General features: G+C 42.6%; 2 protein-coding genes across 4 annotated transcripts; one reads left to right on the top strand and one right to left on the bottom strand.

Annotated features, from left to right (window-relative positions):
• Positions 1 to 271: 271 nt before the first annotated feature.
• ZC2HC1C (zinc finger C2HC-type containing 1C) lies at positions 272 to 8,945 on the bottom strand. Its single transcript, XM_060003380.1, has 2 exons — positions 7,623 to 8,945; positions 272 to 836 (listed from the first exon to the last, which is right to left on the bottom strand). Exons 1-2 carry the CDS (start codon positions 8,943 to 8,945, stop codon positions 573 to 575), a joined length of 1,587 nt encoding a protein of 528 aa, XP_059859363.1. The 3' UTR covers positions 272 to 572.
• A 1,128-nt stretch (positions 8,946 to 10,073) lies between these two features.
• ACYP1 (acylphosphatase 1) lies at positions 10,074 to 23,034 on the top strand. Of its 3 annotated transcripts, none has more exons than XM_060004171.1 (3): positions 10,074 to 10,359; positions 14,939 to 15,036; positions 22,553 to 23,034. In XM_060004171.1, the coding sequence occupies exons 1-3, from the start codon at positions 10,197 to 10,199 to the stop codon at positions 22,766 to 22,768; spliced, it is 477 nt and encodes a 158-aa protein (XP_059860154.1). In that variant the 5' UTR covers positions 10,074 to 10,196; the 3' UTR covers positions 22,769 to 23,034. The 3 variants fall into 3 exon arrangements, with proteins under 3 accessions (XP_059860154.1, XP_059860155.1, XP_059860156.1); XM_060004172.1 differs by lacking the exon at positions 10,074 to 10,359 and adding an exon at positions 14,471 to 14,621 and having other exon boundaries at positions 22,553 to 23,023; XM_060004173.1 differs by lacking the exon at positions 10,074 to 10,359 and adding an exon at positions 14,481 to 14,530 and having other exon boundaries at positions 22,553 to 23,027.
• Positions 23,035 to 24,640: the final 1,606 nt, after the last annotated feature.

Here is a 24,640-nt window from a genome sequence, read left to right on the forward strand (position 1 = left end):
CAACGTGGGGAGGCTTTAGGACATACTGGCGCCTGAACCTTCCATGCTTGTATTGACTTTTGGCCAGGACCACGTGTCAGGGAGGTCATTTGTCTTACGGCAAAACTGTATTTTTTATAAGATACCATGATCCTCTGATACCAACGAGCCAACTTCTTGCAAGAACAAGAGGAGTTAACAGAAGCCATAGACATACATGCAGAGGCAGTGGCAAGAAGGCACAGCAAATGCAGGCACTTAACTAGCACAAACCACAATCAGGCTTGCAAGAAGAGAGCTTTAATGTAGCCTCCTCGCTACTCTTACGTGCCCTCACCCATCAGTTCTTAGGGCAATAACATGAGGCGCACCAGCCGCAGGCGGTGATTTAGTGGGAAGCTGAGGCTTCCTGTTGCCTCCTGCTGCTCAGCAATGGGTCTCTCTCTCTTCACCGATTTCAGCTCTGCAGGCAGACCTGGGAGATGTAAAAGTTTTAGTTCTTTCTGCTCTGCATCAAATTATTCTACTCCCATTTACTGCTGAAGAGAAGCGGAGCCTTCTGGACTATCAAGGAAGTTTCCACTGTTGTCTGCTCAACTGCAGTGCTTCCTTGGAGGTGGAGGGCGGTTCTTGATGGTCTTACACTTAGGAATGTGCCACTCTGCCACCTTGGGAGCAAAGTGGCGGCTACAGTGAGGACACTGAATATAGTCTGGATTTTCTGCAGGCAGGATGGGAGGCAGGTCAGAGGGGTTTCCACCTTTGGCAATTATCTGCTGGACCTCTCGAGCCTGACGGAGGGTACGGATGAAAGATTCGTGCTTCTGTTTCCAGTTGCTCTTCCAAGGAGGTTCAGCCTGTAAGTTGAAGGAAGACTGATCATTTAACTTGGTGTCTATCTCATCCCCTTCCTGAGTCTCCGTTAGAATAACAGTAAGGAAATTAAGGTCAAAGAGAACAGGAAAGAAGCGACAATGATAACTGACTTGCCAGAGTGGAGGCACTTAAACCAGGGGCCCCCAGCGCCCCCGGGGCTGCGGACTGGTTCTGGTCCACCGACTGTTAGGAACCAGGCCGCACAGCAGGAGGTGAGCGGCGGGCAAGCAGCGAGCGAAGCTGCATCTGCTGCTCCCCCATTGCTCGCATCACCGCCTGAACTATCCCCCTCCCCACCCCACCCATGGAAAAACTGCCTTCCACAAAACCGGCCCCTGGTGCCAAAAAGTCTGGGACCGCTGACTTAAACTAAGGGCCTGCAAAGGCCGATAGTACTGAGAGGCAAGCCTATTTCCCAGCAGAACCCCTGGGAGGCTCAGTGCTTGGAAATACAGGTAGTGGGAAGGGGGAGGTGAACAGGTTGGCTCCCAGGGCTCCTCTCCACCTTGCACATCCAAGTGTCCAACACTTCCAGCACCCTCTCTGGAGAAATTGAACCAGACAGGTTTCAGACTCAGGACATCCAGGCACAGTGGAGAGCAGGGTTAATCTAGGGGCTGAAAATGGAGATTAAGGGCAAGTGTACGCAATGTATTGTGGAATTAACTGTCAGCTTCCTTCCCCCACTCAGCTCCCAGAGTACCAGACACAGGCACCCTCATAGGAGGCAGGAGTTCTCTGGATGCACCAAGCAGTTGAGAGAAAAGTTGAGATGCTGATTCTGAGGGACCCCAATTAAAAGGCTCACTGTTTGACAACCCTAATATGAAAGCCCTCAGTCAACAAGCCCCACTTAAGCTTAAATATGAACGGACAGTCAGTAAAGCTCTAACAAGGAAGAGACCAAACAAGTACAGGAACACACATGCATACACGCTCAGGAAGTAGCAACAAAGCAGGTAGCAGAAGAAATTTTTTTACAAAAAATCATAATATCAAAGTAGTGTTAGAAGAGATTTTATCTACGAAACAAGAATATATATACTATGAAAAAGGAATGAGAGAACCAGAAAGAACTATTATAAATTAATACTGCAATAGCTAAAAATAGAACTGTTGTAAAATAATGTCAGAAAAGTTACGCAGAATGGGAAAAAGGATCAAGATGGAAAGTAGAAAAGATCAGAAAATTAGGAAGTCAATCTAGAAAGTCCAACACTGACTAATAGGAGTTCCAAAAACAGAAAGCACAAGGAGGAAATTATTAAAGAAGACAATAAACATTCTTAGAAATAAATATCACTACCCTTGAGATTGAAATGGCCTACCCACTATCCAACACAATCATTGTAGAATAAAGAGAGAACCCTATAAGTTTTAAGAAAAAAAAAAATCTATAGGTTTCATATAATGGAGCAGAAATCAAAATGGTATCAGATTTCTCAACAGTAACATTGGATGCTAAAAGCTAGTGGGAAAATGCCATAAAAGTTCTAACAGAAAATAATTTTCCAGCTAGAATTCTCTACCTGGCCGATTCATCAATCAAAAATAAAGCTATTATATCGATATTTTAATTCATCCCAAGACAAAAAATATGCCTCCTGTGCACCTTTCTTAATAAAGCTTCAGCAAAGCAAGGAGTAAAGCAAGAAAAAGGAAGACACAGGGTGCTGGAAACAGGAGAGAAGCAGAGAGAAGTTCCAAACAACAGGTCTGCACCAGGCCTGGAGAAGAACCAGTCTGGACTGGAGCAGGAAGAAAAAGAATGGTGGGATGGAGGTTCCAGAAGAAAAAAAAGTCAAACTGATAGAAAAACATTAACAGGTGTCTGATACTGGGCAGATCATTCAGGGGAAAAAAAATACAATTAGGTATGTAGGAAACCAAGCAAATTAAAACATGGGTCAGTTATTAACTCTGGGTGAATGTGGGCAGGGGCAGAATCTGTCCACTCAGCAGTGAACAAAATTTATATGGTTATTATCACATAAACAGCTGACTACTGGTTTAACCCCAAACTGTGATATCACTACAATGGAAGGATAAGGGAAGGAGAAAAGTGGGAGGAGAGGGGATAAGAACCCAGAGTGTCCATAAGAGGTCAACAGATAATGTGCAAAATTGATAAATCAAGCAAATAAGTATATTATTTAGAAATATGGAAATGCATACCAGAAGAGCCATCTATCAGAACTGCCTGTGGGAGCCAGATGAGGGGCCAGAGAGGGATGAGGCAAAATACTGTTGATCTGCATTATAGGTCACTCAGTACTGCATGATTTTTCAAATGTATTCAAATACTACTCAAATGAAAAGAATATTAATTTTAAAAAGAAGAAAAAAGAAAAGCAAGTAGCTGCTTGGTGATGAATATAGGAAGAGATGTTATCAAAGGAAAAGGAAGGATCCATCAGGAAAATCTTACTGAAACAGACAAGGCAAGAGAATCAGAGTGTTAGAGATGGTATTTAGGAACCTTTAGAATTGAATTAGGGGAAAGTTCCTCAACTATATGATACTTATACTTTGATTCTTCATTGTACTGAAGTTTATTCAATTAACACTTATTAATCACAAAGCACAAAGATATAGTCTCTATGCTCAAATACATAAGGTCTAGTAGAGAGACAAGAGTATGAGTCTGCTGGAAGTTATGTGAATATTAAAGGATAAAAGAAAAATCACCTGTTCTTGCAAGTACACTGAAGGAATAACAGAGAGACACAAACCACTCAGCTTACAAAGGCACAAAGCTTTGGAATAAAACTTGGGACGGTCCAAGGAGAGGAGTCCATCTCAATCCAGATCCTTTCTGCCTTGATGTCCTCAATGCAACATATTTCCTCAAACTAGTTTCCACAAAGCTAGGGCATCTGATCTCAGAAACCCTTTTTTTTTTTTTTTTTTTTTTTTTGCTTTATTGCTACTGTATTTGGGAATTTAAGAAACACAAGATTCTTTTAGGTTCTGGCCAGAAATAAACCACTATAGTGGGACAGAGAATACCCAAGTGGATTAGTGGGTTGACCAGAAAAAAAACAGGATAGAACAGGAACTGATGATCATATCATTATCTGCAAGGGCAAAATGTTGACTTCTCGTTGGAAACCCGATTTCAGGGAGATCGTCGCTAAACATGGAAAGGACTTTCTTGTAGTGATCTCCCATATCGTATTGAAAGAAATAATTAAGACTGCAAAAGACTTCTCTTAACAGCCACCACATAAACGTGAGTTTTTAAAAGCCCCGCAAATACACACATAAACTGTAAAGTGCTAACGGACAAGAGGTGTTAGCGTGGCAGTGGGAGGGTTGGAAGGAAATGAAAATAGAGTAACACTCTCACAGTTTACGAGACTCAGAGCTGGACGGGCTTTGAGATCATGTGGTCTAGGCTTTCGCACATTTTGATCATTTGCATACCACTTTCACTTAATCCCTCTTACTATTTTTCTTTAAATTCATGATTCCTAGAAATCAAGGGCTTACTATGTTTTACTTTTCTAATACGCATTACAATTACTGAAATAAAAAATGCATGTCAGCATGCCACACTTTGAGAAACACTCATTTACAACCCCAGTGTTATAACCTTGACAAGGTGGTAGAAGCTTCACCAGACAATCTTCTCCAGATCTGACTATCCAAATGTGCCTATGAAGTTCCCCCAAATGTATGGAAGTGTCTCAAAGTCACTTTTTACAACATTTTTCTGCAGCTAGGAATGTTCACCAAAGACGAAGTCCTCTAATCCAGCAATCCCACTTCTGAGCATATATCTGGAGAAAACCATAATTCAAAAAGATACATGCACCCCAATGTCCATAGCAGCACTATTTACAGTAGCCAAGACATGGAAGCAACCTAAATGTACATCAGCAGAGGAGTGGATAAAGAAGATGTGGTACATATACACAATGGAATATTACTCAGCTATAAAAAAAAAGAATGAAATAATGCCATTTGCAGCAACATGGATGGACCTGGAGATTGTCATACTGAGTGAAGTAAGTCAGACGGAGAAAGACAAATATCATATGATATCACTTATATGTGGAAGCTGAATTGGGCGATTGGGATTGACATGTATACACTGATGTGTATAAAACTGATGACTAATAAGAACCTGCAGTATAAAAAACCAAACAAACCAAAAAAACAACTAATACTAAACTTTCTTTGGGTTATTTGTATGGAAATATGTTAATATAAATGTTTCAGACATTACATGAAATTTCTAAAAATCTTATATGTTCTGGTATAATGTTATAAGTCATAATTCTAGTTATTACTTTAAAATGTATATCTCAGAAATAACTAAATTTCCTTGTCAACTGCATTATTATGAACTTTCATCAAATCTTTAACCGTGGTCATTTTTAAGTCTTTGGTCATTTACAGAGAGTTCTGGGTGTACTCTGATGCTTTTGCAAAAATGTTCCTATAAAAGGGTTTCATCTTCAAGGAATTCATGGAAAAGACTCTGACAAGTACAGGCTTCTGGTAACTGACTATTCTGCTGAACTGAATGGATAAGCATTTTCAGAACTCTAATGGAAAACTGATGAATTCATAAAAGTGCTAACAAAAGATCAGGATAAAAAAATTAATTACATGGGACAGAGTGAACTGATGAGGATGATTATAATTTTAGTGACTTTCTGTTTGAATTTAAAAAAAAAATTCCACAAGGACTCAGAGGCAAAAAATATACAAATCAATTTTCACTGCAAAGTAAAGGAGCTGTTGCAGTGGAAGATTACTGGACTGAATGTCAATATTATGACATAGAAAAAAATATATATATATATGTGTGTGTGTGTCATCTTGGGCATGTTACTTAACTTCTTGCCTCATATCTAAAATGGGATAGTAGTAGTATTGTTGGGAAATTATGTGAGATAGTATATGTAATCTAGAGCACTTAGAATGGTATATGGTTAAACCAAAAAAAAAAAAAGGTACAAATGAGCTTGTTTCCAGAACAGAAATAGAGTCACAGACATAGGGAACCGACTTGTGGTTGCCAGGAGGGAGTGCTGGGGGGGAATAAATCGGGAGATTGGGATTGAGATATATACACTACTGTATATAAAATAGATAACTGGACTTCCCTGGTGGCGCAGTGGTTAAGAATCCTCCTGCCAATGCAGGGGACACGGGTTTGGGTCCTGCTCCAGGAAGATCCCACATGCCACGGAGCAGCTAAGCCCATGCACCACAACTACTGAGCCTGTGCTCTAGAGCCCACGAGCCACAACTACTGAGCCCACGTGCCACAACTACTGAAGCCCGCGTGCCTAGAGCTTGTGCTCCACAACAAGAGAAGCCACTGCAATGAGAAGCCTGCACACCGCAAGAAGAGTAGCCCCTGCTCGCCGCAACTAGAGAAAGCCCGTGCGCAGCAATGAGGACCCAACACAGCCAAAAATAAGTTTTAAAAAATAAAAATAGGTCTTCCCTGGTGGCGCAGTGGTTGGAGGTCCGCCTGCCGATGCTGGGGGTGCGGGTTCGTGCCCCGATCCAAGAGGGTCCCGCGTGCCGCGGAACGGCTGGGCCCGTGGGTCGTGGCCGCTGGGCTTGTGCGTCCGGAGCCTGTGCTCCGTGGCGGGAGGGGCCGCGGCAGTGGGAGGCCCGTGTACCGCAAAAAATAAATAAATAAATAAATAAATAAAAATTAAAAAATAAAATAGATAACTAACAAGGACCTACTGTATAGCACAGGGAACTCTACTCAATATTCTGTGATGACCTATATGGGAAAAGAATCTAAAAAAGAGTGGAGATATATATATATACATATAACTGATTCACTTTGCTGTACACCTGAAACTAACACAACATTGTCAATCAACTACACCCCAATAAAAATTATTAAAAAAATAAAATAAAGTCTTCTAACCTTAAGGTGTTTACTCTCTAAATGGGGAGAAAAAGAATTCCAAACAATTGTGTTTCATGTATTTACTAAGAAGGTATATCAAAATTAGCCAATCTTGAAAAAATAGATACAGCTTATAGGAGTGGTAGCAAGTCCTAATCTTGGGAGGGGGCAGAATATATTGCAGAGAGCGAAGAATTCTCTCAGGGTAGTGAAATGCTTCATAATATTTTTCTTTATATTTTTCATTCTCTTAAATTTTCTGAAGTAAGTGTTCATTACTTTTATAATCAAAAGGACACACACACACACACACACACACATATTTTTTTTTCTTTTTCTTTTTTTTGCGGTGCGCGGGCCTCTCACTGCTGTGGCCTCTCCCGCCGCGAAGCACAGGCCCCGAACGCGCAGGCTCAGCGGCCATGGCCCACGGGCTCAGCCGCTCCGCGGCATGTGGGATCTTCCCGGACCGGGGCACGAACCCGTGTCCCCTGCATCGGCAGGCGGACTGTCAACCACTGCACCACCAGGGAAGCCCAAGGACATATATTTTTTAAGTCTAGATTTTTGGAGTCATTCTGACCCAGATTTATATGCTGACTGTCATTTAAGACTGTTTGTGATCTCAAGCAAGTTAACCTCTCTGACACTTGATTTTTGAACTGATAAAAGATAATGAAATCTTCACAGGGTTGTGGTGAGGATCATATGAAAAGCTCCCATCACTGTGACTGGCACACAGTAGTAATCAATAAATCAAACGTTAATTCTCACTTTCTCCCCATATGACACATGAAATTTTTTTTAAAGAAAATGGATGAGTATATAACAGGCCTTAAAATGATCCCCACTCAAGGCAAATCCATAAGGCCCTTGTTACCTTGACTGGGGCTGGTTCCTTCCAGTTCAAGTACTGCTCTAGTTCTGTGCCCTTGGCACGGGCCCTGGAGGAATCAAACACTTTCCTCTTGGAACTCTGCATCCTGCGGCAGACGTTGGAGTGTCTCTCCAGCCTGAGCAAGAGGAACTTTCGGCCACAGTGGCTGCACTCACCCCGTTCTGGCTCTTCAGTGGAACAGCCGGAGCCCGAGGAGTGTGGTGCCCTAGACGAGCTAGAATTGCTGGTGGACCTCCGCAAAGCACTGAGCGGCGCTTCTGAAGCTTGAGAAAACGTCTCCTTCGATCGCCCTGAGACTCGGTCTCGGATGTTGTTATTGCTTGCCACCAGTCTTTCCCTTTTGAGCTTCTGAACTCCATAATCAGAGAACTGGAATGGACTAGATCTTTCTTGAGACCGTCCCCAAGTTTCATCCTCTCCTGTGTCTCTACTGAAGACTTCCTCAGACATGAATTCTGGGGAGAAGATAGGTTTGTATGTGGTATTGCCTTTAACTCTCCTCCCGGGGAGTACCATTCTCTGCAGCTCTCTTTTTTCATTTTCCTCAGCCTGTTCTTTTTCCTTCTGGATCCTTCTGAGTTCCTCCTCTGTCTTCTTCAGCTTTTCCCTCAGAAGAGCCTCTTTTCTGCGGATTTCCTCCTCTAAACTCTCCCCTGCAGCCTCTAGTCTTTGGATCTGCATCCACTCCGTCCTGTTGGGGTTTGCCATGACCCTGTCCTCCTGACTGGCAGCAACTGTACCAACCACAGATGAATTCACCCAGTTCCTTGAACCAAAGCTATTGTATGAAAACTTTCTTGGCTCAGGGGGTCTTGGAGAGACATTCTGGTCCCCATCAGTGCCAGCCTCACCTGTACTATGGGGCTTCCGGTGAAACACAGGTTTCAGTGGGTATGCCCGGTCCACCCCAACTCGCTTCTTTGAAAAGGGGATGAATTCCTGGTTATTTGCTTTGGGATACTGGGATTGAGGGCCTGGTGAGTAAAACAAACACTTTGCTTGGCCCTGGGGATTGCTTCTTGAGTCTTGCTGGCTGATTCCAGCACAGCAGGGATAAGAGTAGCTCTGGGCTTTCGTGCAGGTGTTCCATTTGGGGTGAGTGTAGAGATTATCCAGCGTCTGCTCTTGGTTGCTCAAAAGCTTCTGCTGGACATTGTTCCTCGGGTGCCCCATAGAGGACCGCTGGGAAGAGTCACCTTTTTCAGAGGGGTCTTGCTTAGCTGAGTGGAGCTCTGGAGCTTCCGTTTTATTCTGTGGGAGCATAATGCCCACAGGCAGAGGCAGTGACAACTGGAGACCAGCCATTCAGGGCGTGGACTGAAAGCCTAGGGGAGATTTAAACCAGATGTATGTGAGGAGTTTGTCTGAGGTTCATGTCGGCTGCTAAAGTAAACTGTTTCTACATTTGTCCTACCCACATTTTCCCTTAGACTTCTTAGGGACAGTGGTGCTGGGTCTGCCAGAGCTTTCATTCAATAAGCATTTGGTGAACACTTATTATGTCTTGCGGGTGCTTATTAGGTCCTGAGGATAGAAAAAGGAATGTGATACAGGTGTTCCTGTCACCTGGCTTTCCTTTGTATCAGTACCAGCCTCTGCCATACACAGCATACTCTGTAGCAGGTGGAAAGAGCTATTGGATTGAAAGTCAGTTTTTAGGCCTGTGACACAGGACAAGCAGCTTCCCCTCGCTGGCTCCAGTTTCTTCATCTGTAAACTGAGGGGTTCTCTCAGAGTTACAGGACTCGAATTTAGGGACCTTAGGACTCCAAGTCTAGCCCCATCATTTTATAGGTGAGAAAACTGCGGCCAATTGCTAAGTGACTGGCACAAAGAGCTCTCGGGGCTTCCCTCCTGCTGAAACAATGCTTGACCCCAAAGAGCACAGCTGCTGCAGCTCAGGGCCTGCAGCAGGTGCCTGACTGGCAAACCCTCACCCAAGGAGTTCCCGCGGCACAGACGGCAGGTCTGTAATCTGAGAGGCGGGGACCACCTGATCTGGCCGCCGCGGGTTTTAGATCCGTAACGCCTAAGTCGCATTCTGACCTGGAGGGCTCAACCAGGAAGCCTCTACTGGAGACTCCGCTTTGGGGACAAGCCCTCGCTCTACAATCTGTCGGGCGCTTGGGAGGTCAAGGTGCTGACCCCATGTCTCCCCACCCTTCCGCGTACCTGAGGCTCTCGGGGACAGCTGTTGCTCAGGGGAAACCCCAGGACTTAGTTTTCCCGACCACGAACCCTCCCTCCACCGACGGCCGCGCAGGCGCTCTCAGCTGGCCTCTGTTTTTCCCGTTGCCTGGAGACGGGAGAGCGTGGGCGCCCAGCCCCACCTCGCCGCGAATTCCGCGGTGGGTGGGTGGGTGAGGCGTGCGCAAGCGCAGTCCGCACACCACCGGGCGCCGCCCCGGACGCGGGCGCGGTCGACCAGGGTGTCGCCTGACCCGGTGTCCCGCCAACTCTGCAGCTCCTTCCAGCTCTGCCCTTAGGGGACGGGGGAATGGGGTGGGTGAGGCTTTTCTGGGGCTCCATCAAAGAGCTTGGATTTTTCTCAGAGCGATGGTCTCAGATCCTGGGGTGTGCCCTTCTCTGGCAAAAGACGGAGCGCCTAGATGTGCCCTCAAGTCATTCTGCCGCCGGATTCCGGTGTCTGCCCCCTTAGCGGGAGTGGGCCTGCTGATAGCCTTTCTTAGCACGTTCGGCTGCCTTGTACGGGCCCCAGGTACGGCTGTATACTATCTCTCCATGCTTTTCCTCGCAAATAGTTTGGAGCTTGCGTCAAATTTTAGCAAGTCGGCTAGGTTTTGCTACGCAGAAGGGGGGAAATTTTTGTAGCCAATCTAATTATTTTGATATAATGTTTTACTCTCACGTGGTAACTCTGGCCCTCTCTTCTTAGGGCCCAGGAGTGACTCAGACAAGTGTAATGATAATAAAGTTAACTACCAGATCGAAAATGCTCAGTATAACCTGGTTTCAACACTAAAGATACTCCATAACTTGCTAACATCAGAAGAGAGTTTATTTGTCTTCATACTTCAGTTCATTTGTGTAAGCTGTTTGGAACAGGCAGCTTACTTTTTTCCCTGTAACTACTTAAAAGATTCATGCACATGGAAAATAATATAGACAGCAGTGGTCGGTGTTAATACTTCAACATGTCATAATACAGCTTTTACATGTTATAAAGAAATGCCTTGGTGGTGCTCCAAGGCAGTCCTTTTATGCCTTGTTTTCTTTCCTAGTTGACTCTCCACTGCCTTCTCTGTATGCATTTTCAGACATTTCCCACTCTTCTCAAGGTCCCAGTTATCTCAGCATGGGGCTTGCCTGTCATCAACTCCAGAAGCTCCCCTCCAGCCTGGCAGAATTTCCCAGGGTGCCTCCCTCCATCTTGACTTCTTTCCCTCTTGTTTATGAGGAAGAAGAATCTTTGTCTTTCCTTGAGTTCTCTTGACTTAGTCCCTTTCAGTACCGTCCAGGAATTGACTCACTTTACCCCTGCATCTTGTTAACTTCAAGTTGTATCTATCCACACATGCTTCTGTGGTTTTAGAATATGCTTAACTTTGCCCTGCACAAAAAGCCTCATTTCCCTTGGCCACATCTTTCCCCTTAGGGTCCCATTCCTTTCTCCTCTTCTCCACTTCTTAATAGAAAACTCTACATTTCCTGCCCCCACTTCCTCAACTCCCCCTCATTGTCCAGTCCATTGTGGTCTGGTTCCCCTCTGTCCGCTTTATTTAACTGCTAGGCTACCAGTGACCTTCCAATGACCCTAAAGACAAAAGCTGCTATTTCTTCAGCCTACTCATTTGACATTGATTTTTCTCTCCGTTGGAACTCTTCTCACTTGCTCCTGTGTGCCTTCTTGGTTTCTTCTTTCATGTCCTTGCATTTATGTCTTTTCCTCACCTTCCCCTCAAATGTAGGTGTTCTCCAAGGCCCTCGTATTTCTCATATAAATGTAGTTTCAGACATTCTCTTCCTTAATGATTTCAGCCAAATGCTGAAATTTCAGGTCTCACCTATGTTTAAATGGTATCTAGCTTAGTTCTCTCTCCTTAATTACGGACTCAAATTTCCAAATTCCCATGTAGCACTTGCACGTGAATGTTCCTCAGGAACCACAAACTCAATATGACAGAAAACGAAGTTGTGATCACCTCCGCATTCCCCAATCTACTTCTCCAGTGTTTCCTCTCATGCTGAAAGCATCAGTCATCTTCTACTCCTCCCACTTTGTCACCCCCTCTCTCTAACTGGTCAGCAGGTTCTGTTGAAGTTACCCTGTGATGTCTCTTATATATGTCCCCTCCTTTACGTTTCTACAACCCTAGGTGAGTTCCTCCCTCACTTCTCACTGGGATGACACCACTCTCCTAACTGCTATTCATCTGCTCCCCAAACCTATCCTTCTGGCTGCTGCCAGAATAATTATCCTGAATACTTCTGACCCCATAATTCTCCTACCCAGTGGCTGCTTCTTTACCTATAGGATAAAGTTGAAATATGAAACTTAGCATGGAACTTCAGCTTGCCAGATTAGGTCCAGCCTACCTTTCCAGTCTTGCCTCCCCAGAGGCTAGTCCAGGGCATCTGAACCTTGGCTGTGCTTTAGGACTACCTAGAAAGCAATTTCTGGGAGTGAGGCCTGGGTATCAGGATTTTACAAAGCTTTCCCCAAGGTCCTAATGTGCAGCCAGGGTTGAGAAACCCTGGTCCAGCCACACCTGACTACTTGCACTTTCTTACCTCAGTGGCCTTACTCCAAGCTCCACGTACTGGGAGGTGGTGGAGCATAGCATTCATGGGAGTAGGTTCTGTACTCAGACTGCTTGGAACTAGATCCCAGCTCCATCACTTACTGTTTGTGGTTGTGTAACCTTGGGTAATATGCTGGTTCCTCCAAGAATGCTTTCCCACTCTTCCCAGCCAGAATGACTCTCTTTGCTCCTTTGTGTTCTCATAATATTTTCTGTCCTTGTTCTAGCACAGGGCTGTCTCATGACGAGCTCTCAGTGGATGCTTGTGGAATTGAATTAGCATGTTGTGCATTGTATTGTCATCATTTGCACGCGTATTTGTCCCTTACACTAAATAAAAAACTCTTTGAGGGCAAAGATTATATACCATCCATCTTTGTATATCCTGCAGTGTATATACACAGTAGATACTCAATAGGTTAATTCTACAGAGAAACTAGTTTTTAAAAAATAAATTTTAAATAATATAAGCCAGTTACTCTGTTCAGCATTATTTTCAAATATTACCAAGCGTAACAATTCAGTTCAGCTTCCCACCCCACTCCCACCCCAACGCCAGCACTGAGGTTGTATGATTCTCCAGGATCTGGATCCTCACTTTGTCGTGGGCAGCTAATGGAATAATGAATCTCCATGGCTCCCATTGCAAATCCATCTCACCTTGCCAAGCCTGCCAACCTGGCATATTCACCAATGGAATCTTATGTTATGAAGGGATGTAAGGTACACAAGCACTCCAAAGAGCAACAATAAACACCACAGTTTTCCTTCATACACATTCTTAATCTTAAGGGTATCTGTATTCAAATGCCTTCAAGGTGACCCTACTTTTTTTTTTAATTAATTTTTATTGGAGTATAGTTGCTTTACAGTGTTGTGTTAGTTTCTACTGTACAGAAAAATGAATCAGCTATACATATACATATGTCCCCTCTTTTTTGGATTTCCTTCCCATTTAGGTCACCACAGTGCATTAAGTAGAGTTCCCTGTGCTATACAGTATGTTCTCATTAGTTATCTATAAGGTGACCCTATTTTTGTTGTTGTTGTTGTTGTTGCGGTACGCGGGCCTCTCACTGTTGTGGCCTCTCCCGTTGCGGAGCACAGGCTCCGGACGCGCAGGATCAGCGGCCATGACTCACGGGCCCAGCCGCTCCGCGGCATGTGGGATCTTCCCGGATCAGGGCACGAACCCGTGTCCCCTGCATCGGCAGGCGGACCCTCAACCACTGCGCCACCAGGGAAGCCCAAGGTGACCCTGTTTTTAACAATCATTACCCACAACTCCCCTTGACAATTCCCTTCTCCCAAAAGAAATTCATGCAACTTGGTCACTTGGCTTAGATTGACTGATTCAGTTGTGATTATGGGTTATTTTGCTTGTGCTTGTGATTGATGGATTGATTGCTTTAGATAAGCATTGTTTGTAGTTTTCTTAGTAAGGTAGACTCTGGTGAGCCGCTTCCAGAATCACAGAGGGAGAAATAACCTCCACTGGGACCTCCTATACACTTATCTCTGCTGCTACCAATTCCAGACTTAGGCATGACTCAGAATTAGAGGAGAACTGAGAAAAAGGGCAGAAAAGTTGTATGTCTTCTATTTAATTTGTTTGTCTGTTTGTTTATGATGTTTAGTGTTTATCATCTGCCTCCAGAATTTAATCTCCTCCGGTCCAGGGATCCTTTTTGTTCATTAACGTATGTCAACCACCTAGAAATGTGCCTGGCACACAGAGGCTCTCAGTAAATATTTACAGAATGATTGGATTTATCTCAAGTGTTTCTTCGTCTTTGTCCCCGCTAGAAAATGAAAAAAGGCGTGCGCTTAGTGACAGTTGGGGTGAGGGCTCGGTGTGCAGAATCCTAGCCGAGACCCTGGACAGATCCCGCCCCCCCGCCAATCGGAGGCTCTGGGGCTACTAGACACTGGCGTCCCGAAATCCCACCCTCTAGGCGGGCTCTGGGCCGAGCGCGCCGTGCGTGATTGGCCGGCGCAGGTGATGGGCCTGGGAGACAGCGAAGGAGGAGCCGCGTTCTAAGCTACCGGGCGCGGCGGTTACGCAACCGGGGAAACAGTTGGCCTGCTGGTCTCCCGGGTAGTCCGCCGGAGAGGAGGACGAGGAGAGTGAGCCTGGGGCAGGGCTCCGGGGCGTGCTCATCAGTTCGATTAGCCCTAAAATATTAATAGGACATTCTGGTGGGGGCGCGGAAGCCAGGTTCGCGTGGGAAGAGGGAAGGATGGAGAGGGAGCGGGACCGGGGATGGGTGTAGGGAGGTAACTGGATAAGCAGGTAATTGCCCCAAAAGAGGCCTCTGTGGGCTCCCTTGCCCGGGTGTCTTCCTGTTAACTTCACACACCCGCGCTTACACGTGACAGCTTACTTACTCCGAAGTACTGGCACCTTAAGGTCAGGGAGAGGTCACAGTGGTTAACGATGGAGAGGTGTGTGTGTGACCCTTTCTGCCTCAGGATTGGGGGCCTGGGTTTAGGATAATGAGTCCTTTATTTTTCTGCTTTCATGGTCTCTGACAGGTCTGAGCGTGAGTATGGCAGAAGGGGACACCCTGATATCAGTGGATTATGAAGTTTTTGGGAAAGTGCAAGGTGTGTTTTTCCGCAAGTACACTCAGGTATGTGGCTTACAGGCTTTGGGGACATACCTAGGGTATGAGCATGGGAACAAGAGACATGTTCCTGAAAAATATGCATTGGAGAACCTTTCTGTTTGGTAGCTGGATGGCAAAGAGGTGGTTTGTAAAAGAATGGGTATGAAAATGCTTTGCGGTGGGTAAAACACAATGCAAATGGAAAATTTGTCTACTGTTATTATTGGTCTTTTCTAACAGTGGTACTTGAGTACCTAGACACATATGGGTGAGCTTCTCTTTTCCAAAGGGGAATAGAGGGCTTCCCCAGTTCTCCCTGTTGTGGCATCATCAAACCAAGTCACAATTCTTGTAGGAAAGTTAACATTGATCAAAGAGATGGCATTTAAGTGACCTTGTGACATTTAATTGCTTCCTCTGCAGCTGCTGCATTTTCTTCAGACCTCTTTCCTTTTTCAACCTCTCCCATTCCCCTATGTAATTCCTTTCCGGTCATTTTAGCTTTTAAAGAACAATTACCTTTTCCAGGTGAAGCTTTTCTAATGAAAATACTTTATCCATTCCAGGGTAAGTAACGGTAACCTTGAACATGGAGCCTGGTATTCCAATTTGATATTAGGGAGTAGTTGAGGGGATGAACAAACTATTGACAGCCTCTGTCTTAATATCACTAATCCTCCCTCAATGGGCACACACAGATGCAATCTCAGTTTGCCTTCTGTCTTCTATAGAGGGGTATCAGGCTATTGCCTTCCCAATGTATCTCCAACCCCAAAGATACTGAGTTAAGACTGCAGAACTTGCCAAGTGTCACATTCCGGGGACTGTGGTACTTAAAATTCAAACGTGAATCTTTGAAATATGAATGTTAAATATCACTACCTCTTTTTCCAATTACTTGCAAATCATTTCCTCCTGTTTCATGCTCATATATGAAGTGCCTATTGGAAAAAAAGAATTACTGAAAGTCATAGCAAGAGCTATGTTCCAATTAGCTTTGCTACTAATTACATATGGTAAGTTCCTGTGATTTAGTAAATGGAGGTGGCAGCCTCAAAGATTAGTTAAAGTTGTTGAGCGAAAAGGACCAGATGGCAGTATACTCCATCTTTCTCTACTGCGCCTCCCACCCCTCAATTTAAAGAGAGAATAAAAGAATGCAGAAAAACAAATATTGATTTGGAAAACTGCAAGGAAAATGTCATCCTTTTTTCCCCTTAATTAGACTTGTAGTTTATTCTTGACTACTTATAATCATTTTATTATATATGTTCATTTTAACAATTATTTTGTTTTGCTACAGTCTTTTTATGTGTTGATATCATCTAGCCTCTTAATTTAACTCCATCACTCCTAGAATGAGTGCTAATACTTGAAGGGATTTTTTTTTAAAGTTAGAATAAAATTCACCCTTTTGGGACTTCCCTGGTGGTCCAGTGGTTAAGAATCCACCTTCCAATGCAGGAGAAATGGGTTCAATCCCTGGTCGGGGAACTAAGATCCCACATGCCGCGGGGCAACTAAGCCCACTCACCGCAACTACTGAGCCCATGCACCACAACTACAGAGCCCACGTGCTCTAGAGCCCTCACGCCACAACTAGAGAGAAGCCCGCGCACCGCAACGAAGAGCCCCTGCACTGCAACGAAGATCCCGCTTAAGGCAACTAAGACCCAACGTAGCCAAAACTAAATAAATAAATTAAATAAATAAATAAATATTTTTTAAAAATCACCCTTTTAAAGTGTATAATACAGGTCTTCCCTGGTGGTGCAGTGGTTAAGAATCGCCTGCCAATGCAGGGGACACAGGTTCGAGCCCTGGTCCGGGAAGATCCCACATGCCGCAGAGCAACTAAGCCCGTGCGCTGCAACTACTGAGGCTGTGCTCTAAAGCCTGCGAGCCACAACTACCAAAGCCCTCGTGCCTAGAGCCCATGCTCCACAACAGGAGAAGCCTGCCCACCGCAACGAAGAGTAGCCCCTGCTCGCTGCAACTAGAGAAAGCCCACACGCAGCACCGAAGACCCAACGTGGCCAAAAAAGAATAACAATTAAATAAATAATAAATTTATTTTTTTAAAAGTGTATAATACAGTGGTTTTTTAGTATTCATAAAGATGTACACTAATTCCAGAACATTTTATCACCCCAAAAAGAAACCCCACACCCATTAGCACTCACTCTTCATCCCCCAGCCCCTGGCAACCACTAACCTCATTTCTATCTCTATGCATTTGCCTGTTCTGGACATTTAATGTAAATGGAATCATATAATATGTGGCCTTTTGTGTTTGGCTTCTTTCACTTGACATGTTTTCAAGATTTATCCATGTTGTAGCTTATATCAGTACTTCATTTCTTTTTATGGCTGGGTAATATTCCATTGTATGGGGAATTCCCTGGCAGTCCAGTGGTTAGGACTCGGCACATTCACTGCCAAGGCCTGGGTTCAATCCCTGGTTGGGGAACTAAGATCCCACAAGCCTTGCAGTGTGGCCAAATAAATAAATAATAAAATAATTGTTTAAAAAAATATTCCACTGTATGGATATAACACATTGTATATATCCAATCATCAATTCATGGGCATTTAGGTTGTTTCTACTTTTTATCTGTTATAAATAATGATACTGTGAACATTTATGTACCTGTTTTTATGTAAACATTATTTTCAGTTCCCTTGGGTATATATACCTAGGAGTAGATTGCTGGGTCACATGATAACTCCATGTATAACTTTTTGAGGAACTGCCAAAGCAGTTTTCCAAAGCAGCCGCACCATTTTACAGTCCCACTATCAATGCATGAGAATTCCAATTTCTCCCAATTGTCAACAGTTGTTATTGTCCGTCTTCTTTATTATAGCCATACAGGTGAGTGTGAAGTGGTATCTCATTGTGGTTTTTTGTTGTTTTGTTTTGAGGTATCAATGAATTTAAAAGGATTTACGTCATATAAAGCATGTTCCCCTATGACCATAATGAAACTAAACTGCCATCAATAACAGAAAACTGGAAAATTCCCAAATATTTGGAAACTATAGAACACATTTTTTTTAATTGTGGTAAAATACACATAATGTAAAATTTGCCATTTTAACCCTTTTGAGTATACAGTTCAGTGACCTTAAGTACATTCATATTGGTATGGTACCATCACCATCATCCATCCACAGAACTCTTTTCATCTTGCAAAGCTGAAACTCTGTACTCATTAAACAATAACTCCTGATTCCCTTTCCCTAGCCCCTGGCAGTTACAGTTCTACTTTCTGTCTGTATGAATTTGACTACTCTAGGTAACTCATATAAGTAGAATCATATAGTATTTGGTTTTTTTCCTGACTTGCTTATTTCACTAGCATAACATCCTTAAGTGTCATCCATGTTGTAGCATCTGTTCAAATTTCCTTCCTTTTTAATTAAGGCTGTGTAATATTCTGGTGTATGTGTATACCCTCATTGTGGTTTTGTTTGCCTTCTAATGATTAATGATGTTGAACATCTTTTCATGTGCTTATTGGCACATGGAAGAAGATATTTCTTCTTTGGAGAAATGTCTCCAAATCCTTTGCCCACTTTTTTAAAATATAAATTTATTTATTTATTTTTGGCTGCTTTGGGTCTTAGTTGCTGCACGTGGGCTTTCTCTAGTTGTGGTGAGCAGGGGCTATTCTTTGTTGTGGTGCGCGGGCTTCTCATTGCGGTGGCTTTTCTTGTTGCGGAGCATGGGCTCTAGGTGCACGGGCTTCAATAGTTGTGGCTCGCGGGCTCTAGAGCACAGGCTCAGTAGTTGTGGCACGTGGACTTCAGTAGTTGTGGCGCACAGGCTCTGCAGCATGTGGGATCTTCCCAGACCAGGGCTCGAACCCGTGTCCCCTGCATTGGCAGGCGGATTCTTAACCACTGCGCTACTAGGGAAGCCCTTTAATACATCTTTATTGGAGTATAATTGCTTCACAATACCATGTTAGTTTCATTTGCACAACAAAGTGAATCAGCCACACCCATACACACGTCCCCACATCCCCTCCCTCTTGAGTCTCCCTCCCATCCTCACTATCCCAACCCTCTAAGTCATCGCAAAGCACTGAGCTGATCTCCCTGTGCTATGCTGCTGCTTCCCACCAGCCAACTATTTAACATTCTGTAGTGTATGTACGTCGATGCTACTCTCACTTAACCCCAGCTTTGCCCTCCCACCCCATGTCATCAAGTTCATTCTCTATGTCTACCTCTTTATTCCTGCCCTGCAACTAAGTTCATCAGTACCATTTTTTTTTTTAGCATACAGTATTTGTTTTTCTCATTCTGATTTACTTCACTCTGTATGACAGACTCTAGGTCCATCCACCTCACTACAAATAACTCAATTTCATTTCTTTTTATGACTGAGTAATATTCTATTGTATATATGTGCCACATCTATGGAAAACAGTATGGAGGTTCTTTAAAAAACTAATAATAGAACTACCATATGACCCAGCAATCCCACTACTGGGCATATACCCTGAGAAAACCATAATTCAATAAGAGACGTGCACCACAGTGTTCATTGCAGCACTATTTACAATAGCCAGGACATGGAACCAACCTAAATGTCCATTGACATATCATGGGCAGTTTTTAATTACTAATTCAATCTCTTGTTATAGGTCTATTCAGATTTTCTATTTCTTCTTAATTCAGTTTCTGTAGTTTTTGAGTCTTTCTAGGCATCTGCTCTTTTAATCTAACATATCTAATTTGTTAGAATACAACTGTTCATATTATTCCCTTATTATCCTTTTTTTTTTTTTGTAAGGTTGGTGGTAATGTCCCCTCTTTCATTTCTGATTTTAGTACTTTGAGCCTTCTTTCTTTTTTTTTATTGATCGGGCTAGCTTAAGGTTTGACAACTTTGTTGGTCTTTTTAAAGGATCAACTTTTGGTTTCATTTATTTTTTCTTTCTTCCTGCTTTCCTTCCTTCCTTCCTTTCTTTTTTTCTTTTTCCTGTATCTATTAACTCCTGCTCTAATCCTTATTATTTCCTTTTTTGTGCTTGTTTTGGATTCAGTTTGCTCTTCTCTTTCTAGTTTCCTAAGGTGGAAGTCTAGGTTATTGGTTTGAGGGTACTTTCTTTTTAGATTGAGACTAGAGTTGGTGATTATATTCGTTAAAATGTTTCCAGGGGCTTCTCTGGTGGCGCAGTGGTTGAGAGTCCGCCTGCCGATGCAGGGGACACGGGTTCGTGCCCCGGTCCGGGAAGATCCCACATGCCGCGAAGCGGCTGGGCTCGTGAGCCATGGCCGCTGGGCCTGCGCATCCAGAGCCTGTGCTCCGCAGCGGGAGAGGCCCCAACAGTGAGAGGCCCGCGTACTGCAAAAAAAAAACAAAAAAATATTTCCAGATGACCATCCAAGCAGAAATATTATTATGAGGGAGAATTAGCTTTTTGGAATTTTCGTAGGAGAAAACACTGCTTACTTGTTTAGATATATATTCAAAACTGAACATGACTCAGCAACATTATGTTATCATTTAAAAATAAAAACAGGGACTTCCCTGATGGCACAGTGGATAAGACTCCGTGCTCCCAATACAAGGGTCCTGGGTTCGATCCCTGGTCGGGAAACTAGATCCCACATTAATGCTACAACTAAGAGTTCGCATGCCACAACTAAGGAGCTGGTGAGCTGCAACTAAGGAGCCCACCTGCCGCAACCAAGACCTGGTGCAACCAAATAAATAAATATACATATAAATGTGTGTATATATATATAAAATATACATATAAATGTGTGTATATATATATAAAATATACATATAAATGTGTGTATATATATATAAAATATACATATAAATGTGTGTGTATATATATAAAATATACATATAAATGTGTGTGTATATATATATAAAATATACATATAAATGTGTGTGTGTGTATATATATAAAATATACATATAAATGTGTGTGTGTATATATATAAAATAAGAACAGAAGCGAGTGCACAAATAAAACCCATAGGAAATCCCCATTCTCAACACCAGTCAAAGTTGGGAGTGTTTTGTTCACTCTCAGAGTTCAGATAAATCATATTGCAATTTAAAACTTAAATAAATTAGTTTTGAGCAGTACTGTTATAACCTCCTGCTCAAAACTCAACACAATCATTCCTATAGCTAATTACCATATAAGGTAACTAAGAACTAGGGATAGCCCATTCCCCTAGGTTAAAAGAAGTAGAAGAGTGCAGTTGTTACACAAAGTCAGCTGGATGTGGAGTCTTATTCAGATCCATTCTCTGCATTCTTTTTTAATGCCACAATCTACAACACTCAATCATGCTGTAGGTATCTCTTATTTTTCTTCATTCCTTAATTTCCTCTGTATCCTTTAAACTGTTATTTATTTGACCAAAGTCTCTTGTTCATTATGCAAACATGTCTTTGCTTTGAACGTAACTGATTTGATGAATACTTCAGTTCCTCATCAAACATAGTTTTGCTATGCATAACATTTCCTTTGGCCAACTCCAGCAATTTCCCATATTTACTAGGTCACTCGTCTGGCATTTGGACATGCAATCAAGTTAACTCCCGTTTTCTTTTGTAATCTAACCCCTTCTATTTAGATAGAATGTAACAGTCAATAACTTTTATAATATCCTTAATTGGAAACTTTACAAAAATAAAATTGCCTCTAAAACATTGCTACCTTTCCCCAATTTTCAGTCATTCCACAGTTAGTGATTTAAAGGAAAGAGCATTGGAAAGTCTAAGAAAAGAGCAACTACAGTGATTAGATGATTTTCATAAGCTTATGCTTATGAACATTAAAGACATTGTGATTATTTAGACAGAAGAAAGTCAAGTGAAAACAATAGTTAATGTAGCCTCATGAAACTTTGGTGTTTAGAGGCTGATCACCAGCTGCTTTTTCCTTCTCTAGGAGGATGAGAGAAAGTGGGCTTTGGGTGCAACATAAAGACCTTGGGTTAGACAGTTTCTTTACAGTGAGAACAGTGGATTGCCTTGCCCAGGAAATTGTAAAATACTCTCTAATGATCTTTAAAGAGATATTGGACACTTAATCATCTGGATTTGTTTAGGTGTGGTCTTGGTTAAAGAAAAAAAGAAGGATCAAATAGCTTCATGCTTTTTCTATTTAATATACCCAGTAGATTCTTGATTAGGAGACGGAAAATGAACAAGATATACTCCAGTATCCTAACAACAGTCATCCTTAGGGAATCATTTTGAAAACATCTGATTTGGTCTTAAATCTTTAGTACTTAACCAAATTGACGACATAGTGAAAAATCCTGGTGCCTGGTTTTATAGGGTGGAAGAAGGAAATGGAGTCAAGTGGTCAACACTGCATGTTAAGATCAGCAATGAGATTCTCCTTGCTGTAGTTCTGTTTTGACTGTTCTGGACAATATCAAATTAGTTTCAGTGGCTTGATTCTAGGCCAAGATTCTGGCAAGAGATTGTAGTCTAATTTTGTTTTGTTCAATCTCACTGGATTTCTCTCTCTTGTCTTTTTCTTTCCCTTAGGCTGAGGGTAAAAAGCTCGGATTAGTAGGCTGGGTCCAGAACACTGACCAGGGCACAGTGCAAGGACAATTGCAAGGTCCCACCTCCAAAGTACGTCATATGCAGAAATGGCTTGAGACAAGAGGAAGTCCCAAATCGCACATTGATAGAGCAAGCTTCAACAATGAGAAAGTCATCTTAAAGTTGGATTACTCAGATTTCCAAATTGTGAAATAACGGTCTGAATTTAAATTTTCCAAGATACTCAGTGGTTTTGTTTTTTTATTTTTAATAGGGATAGAATTATTCTGTGTTCAATATTAGAATTTGTAAGTAAGTTATTTTAGTATCAGATATTTGATAGTTACTGTATATTATGTGTATGATGGAAGGATTACAACTGTACACAATTCTAATCAATAAAAACACAGAACCTTCTGTGTAGGATACTTATTTTCTTTTTGGTAAACTTCATTTTGGGCAAAATGAGAGGTATTTACTTAATAAACATCTTTGGGAAGAGAATTTTGAGGTAATTTAAAGAAGTCTGAAAGAAAAAGCAGTTACTTTTAATCATTTCTTTTTAATAGTTTCCATGAACTTTTCTTCAGGAAATTGTACCTAATAAGAACAAATACCACAAGTTCAGTTTGTTAGCTGTTCAAATGATATTTTGGACCAATTGTTTTTCATTTTCTGGAGTTTCTGCTGTCATCCCTGTCCTCTGCGTAAGGAATTCACATAAATTGATATTATGGGCTAAATTATCCCCCCCCCAAATTCATATGTTGAGTCCTAACTCTGGATACCTCAGTATGGCACTACACTTGGAGGCCGGGCTTTTATAGAGGTAATTAAGGTTAAATGAGGTCATTAGGGTGGGCCCTAATCCAGTATGCCCCAGTGTTCTTATAAGAAGAGGAAATTTGGACACAGCCCTGTGTGCACAGAGGAAAGAACATGTGAAGACAGAGGGAGAAGACAGCAATTTTACCAGCCAAGGAAAGAGGTCCTAGAAGAAATCATCATTTCAACACTTTGATCTCAGATTTCTAGCCTCCAGAACTGTGACAAAATAAATTTCTGTTGTTTAAGCCACCCAGTTTGGTACTTTGATATGGCAGCCTTAGCAAACTAATACAAGCAATAAGCATTTTGCTTCATCAGACTTAGATATCTCCTGATTTGGTTTAGTCAGCCATTAAAAAAAGTATATCAGGGCTACCCTGGTAGCGCAGTGATTGAGAGTCCACCTGCCGATGCAGGGGACACGGGTTCGTGCCCCGGTCCAGGAGGATCCCATGTGCCGCGGGGCGGCTGGGCCCGTGAGCCATGGCTGCTGAACCTGTGCGTCCGGAGCCTGTGCTCCGCAACGGGAGAGGCCACAGCAGTGAGAGGCCCGCGTACAGCAAAAAAAAAAAAAAAAAAAAAAAGTATATATCAAATGCTAATTGAGTTTGACAAGTTTATCATAAATTGCAGTTTTTTAAAATACAAGGTTTCAATGAAAACAGGACAAAGCAAAAACTGTAGGTTGGTTAACGAGTCCCATAACACCTATTCTCACAATGCCCTTAGAGTTCCACTCTCATTCCATTAGAAAAGAAAGCTGCGGTAGTATTGGGAAGATACCAAAAAAGTCAATGAAGGGAGTCTTGTTGTCTTCATCTGTAAATTAAGAATAGAGCTATATAGTTTCTTGGTCTTTTCCAGCTCTGAAATAATACTATAGATCTCTAGATGGAAGGCTTTGGATTTATTAATTAACTGAGTACCTAACATAAGCCAGGCACTGTTCTTGCCATGGGGATACAGCAGCAAACAAAAATAGACAAAATCCATACCTTCATATAGCTTACATTCTAGTGAGAGAAGATAGACGATAAGCAAATAAAATATATATTGAATTAAATGGTCGTACGTGCAAAGGAGAGATGAGAGAAGGGGAAAGAAGAAAAAACAAGTAAAAATTGCTAGAAACAGCTTTTCACGCCATGCTAAAACGGGAAAAGGATTGAGAATTCGGGGTACTAGGGAGAAGAGACCTTGGGACACATGAGTACCGAAGCCGGGAACACCTGGTGCGCATGCGCATTGGGGTGTCAGGGA

The sequence above is a fragment of the Delphinus delphis genome, chromosome 2, assembly GCF_949987515.2.
Source record: "Delphinus delphis chromosome 2, mDelDel1.2, whole genome shotgun sequence".
Taxonomy (NCBI): Eukaryota; Metazoa; Chordata; class Mammalia; order Artiodactyla; family Delphinidae; genus Delphinus; species Delphinus delphis.

What these genes read in the sequence shown, in the direction of transcription:
- ZC2HC1C (XM_060003380.1), bottom strand. Translation starts at nt 8,945, where the DNA reads ATGGCTGGTCTCCAGTTGTCACTGCCTCTGCCTGTGGGCATTATGCTC. An exon ending in AGGAACCAGCCCCAGTCAAG is followed by an intron (nt 837 to 7,622) that starts GTAACAAGGGCC and finishes TTCAACTTACAG; the next exon opens with GCTGAACCTCCTTGGAAGAG.
- ACYP1 (XM_060004171.1), top strand. Translation starts at nt 10,197, where the DNA reads ATGGTCTCAGATCCTGGGGTGTGCCCTTCTCTGGCAAAAGACGGAGCG. An exon ending in CTGCCTTGTACGGGCCCCAG is followed by an intron (nt 10,360 to 14,938) that starts GTACGGCTGTAT and finishes GGTCTCTGACAG; the next exon opens with GTCTGAGCGTGAGTATGGCA. An exon ending in TTTTCCGCAAGTACACTCAG is followed by an intron (nt 15,037 to 22,552) that starts GTATGTGGCTTA and finishes TCTTTCCCTTAG; the next exon opens with GCTGAGGGTAAAAAGCTCGG.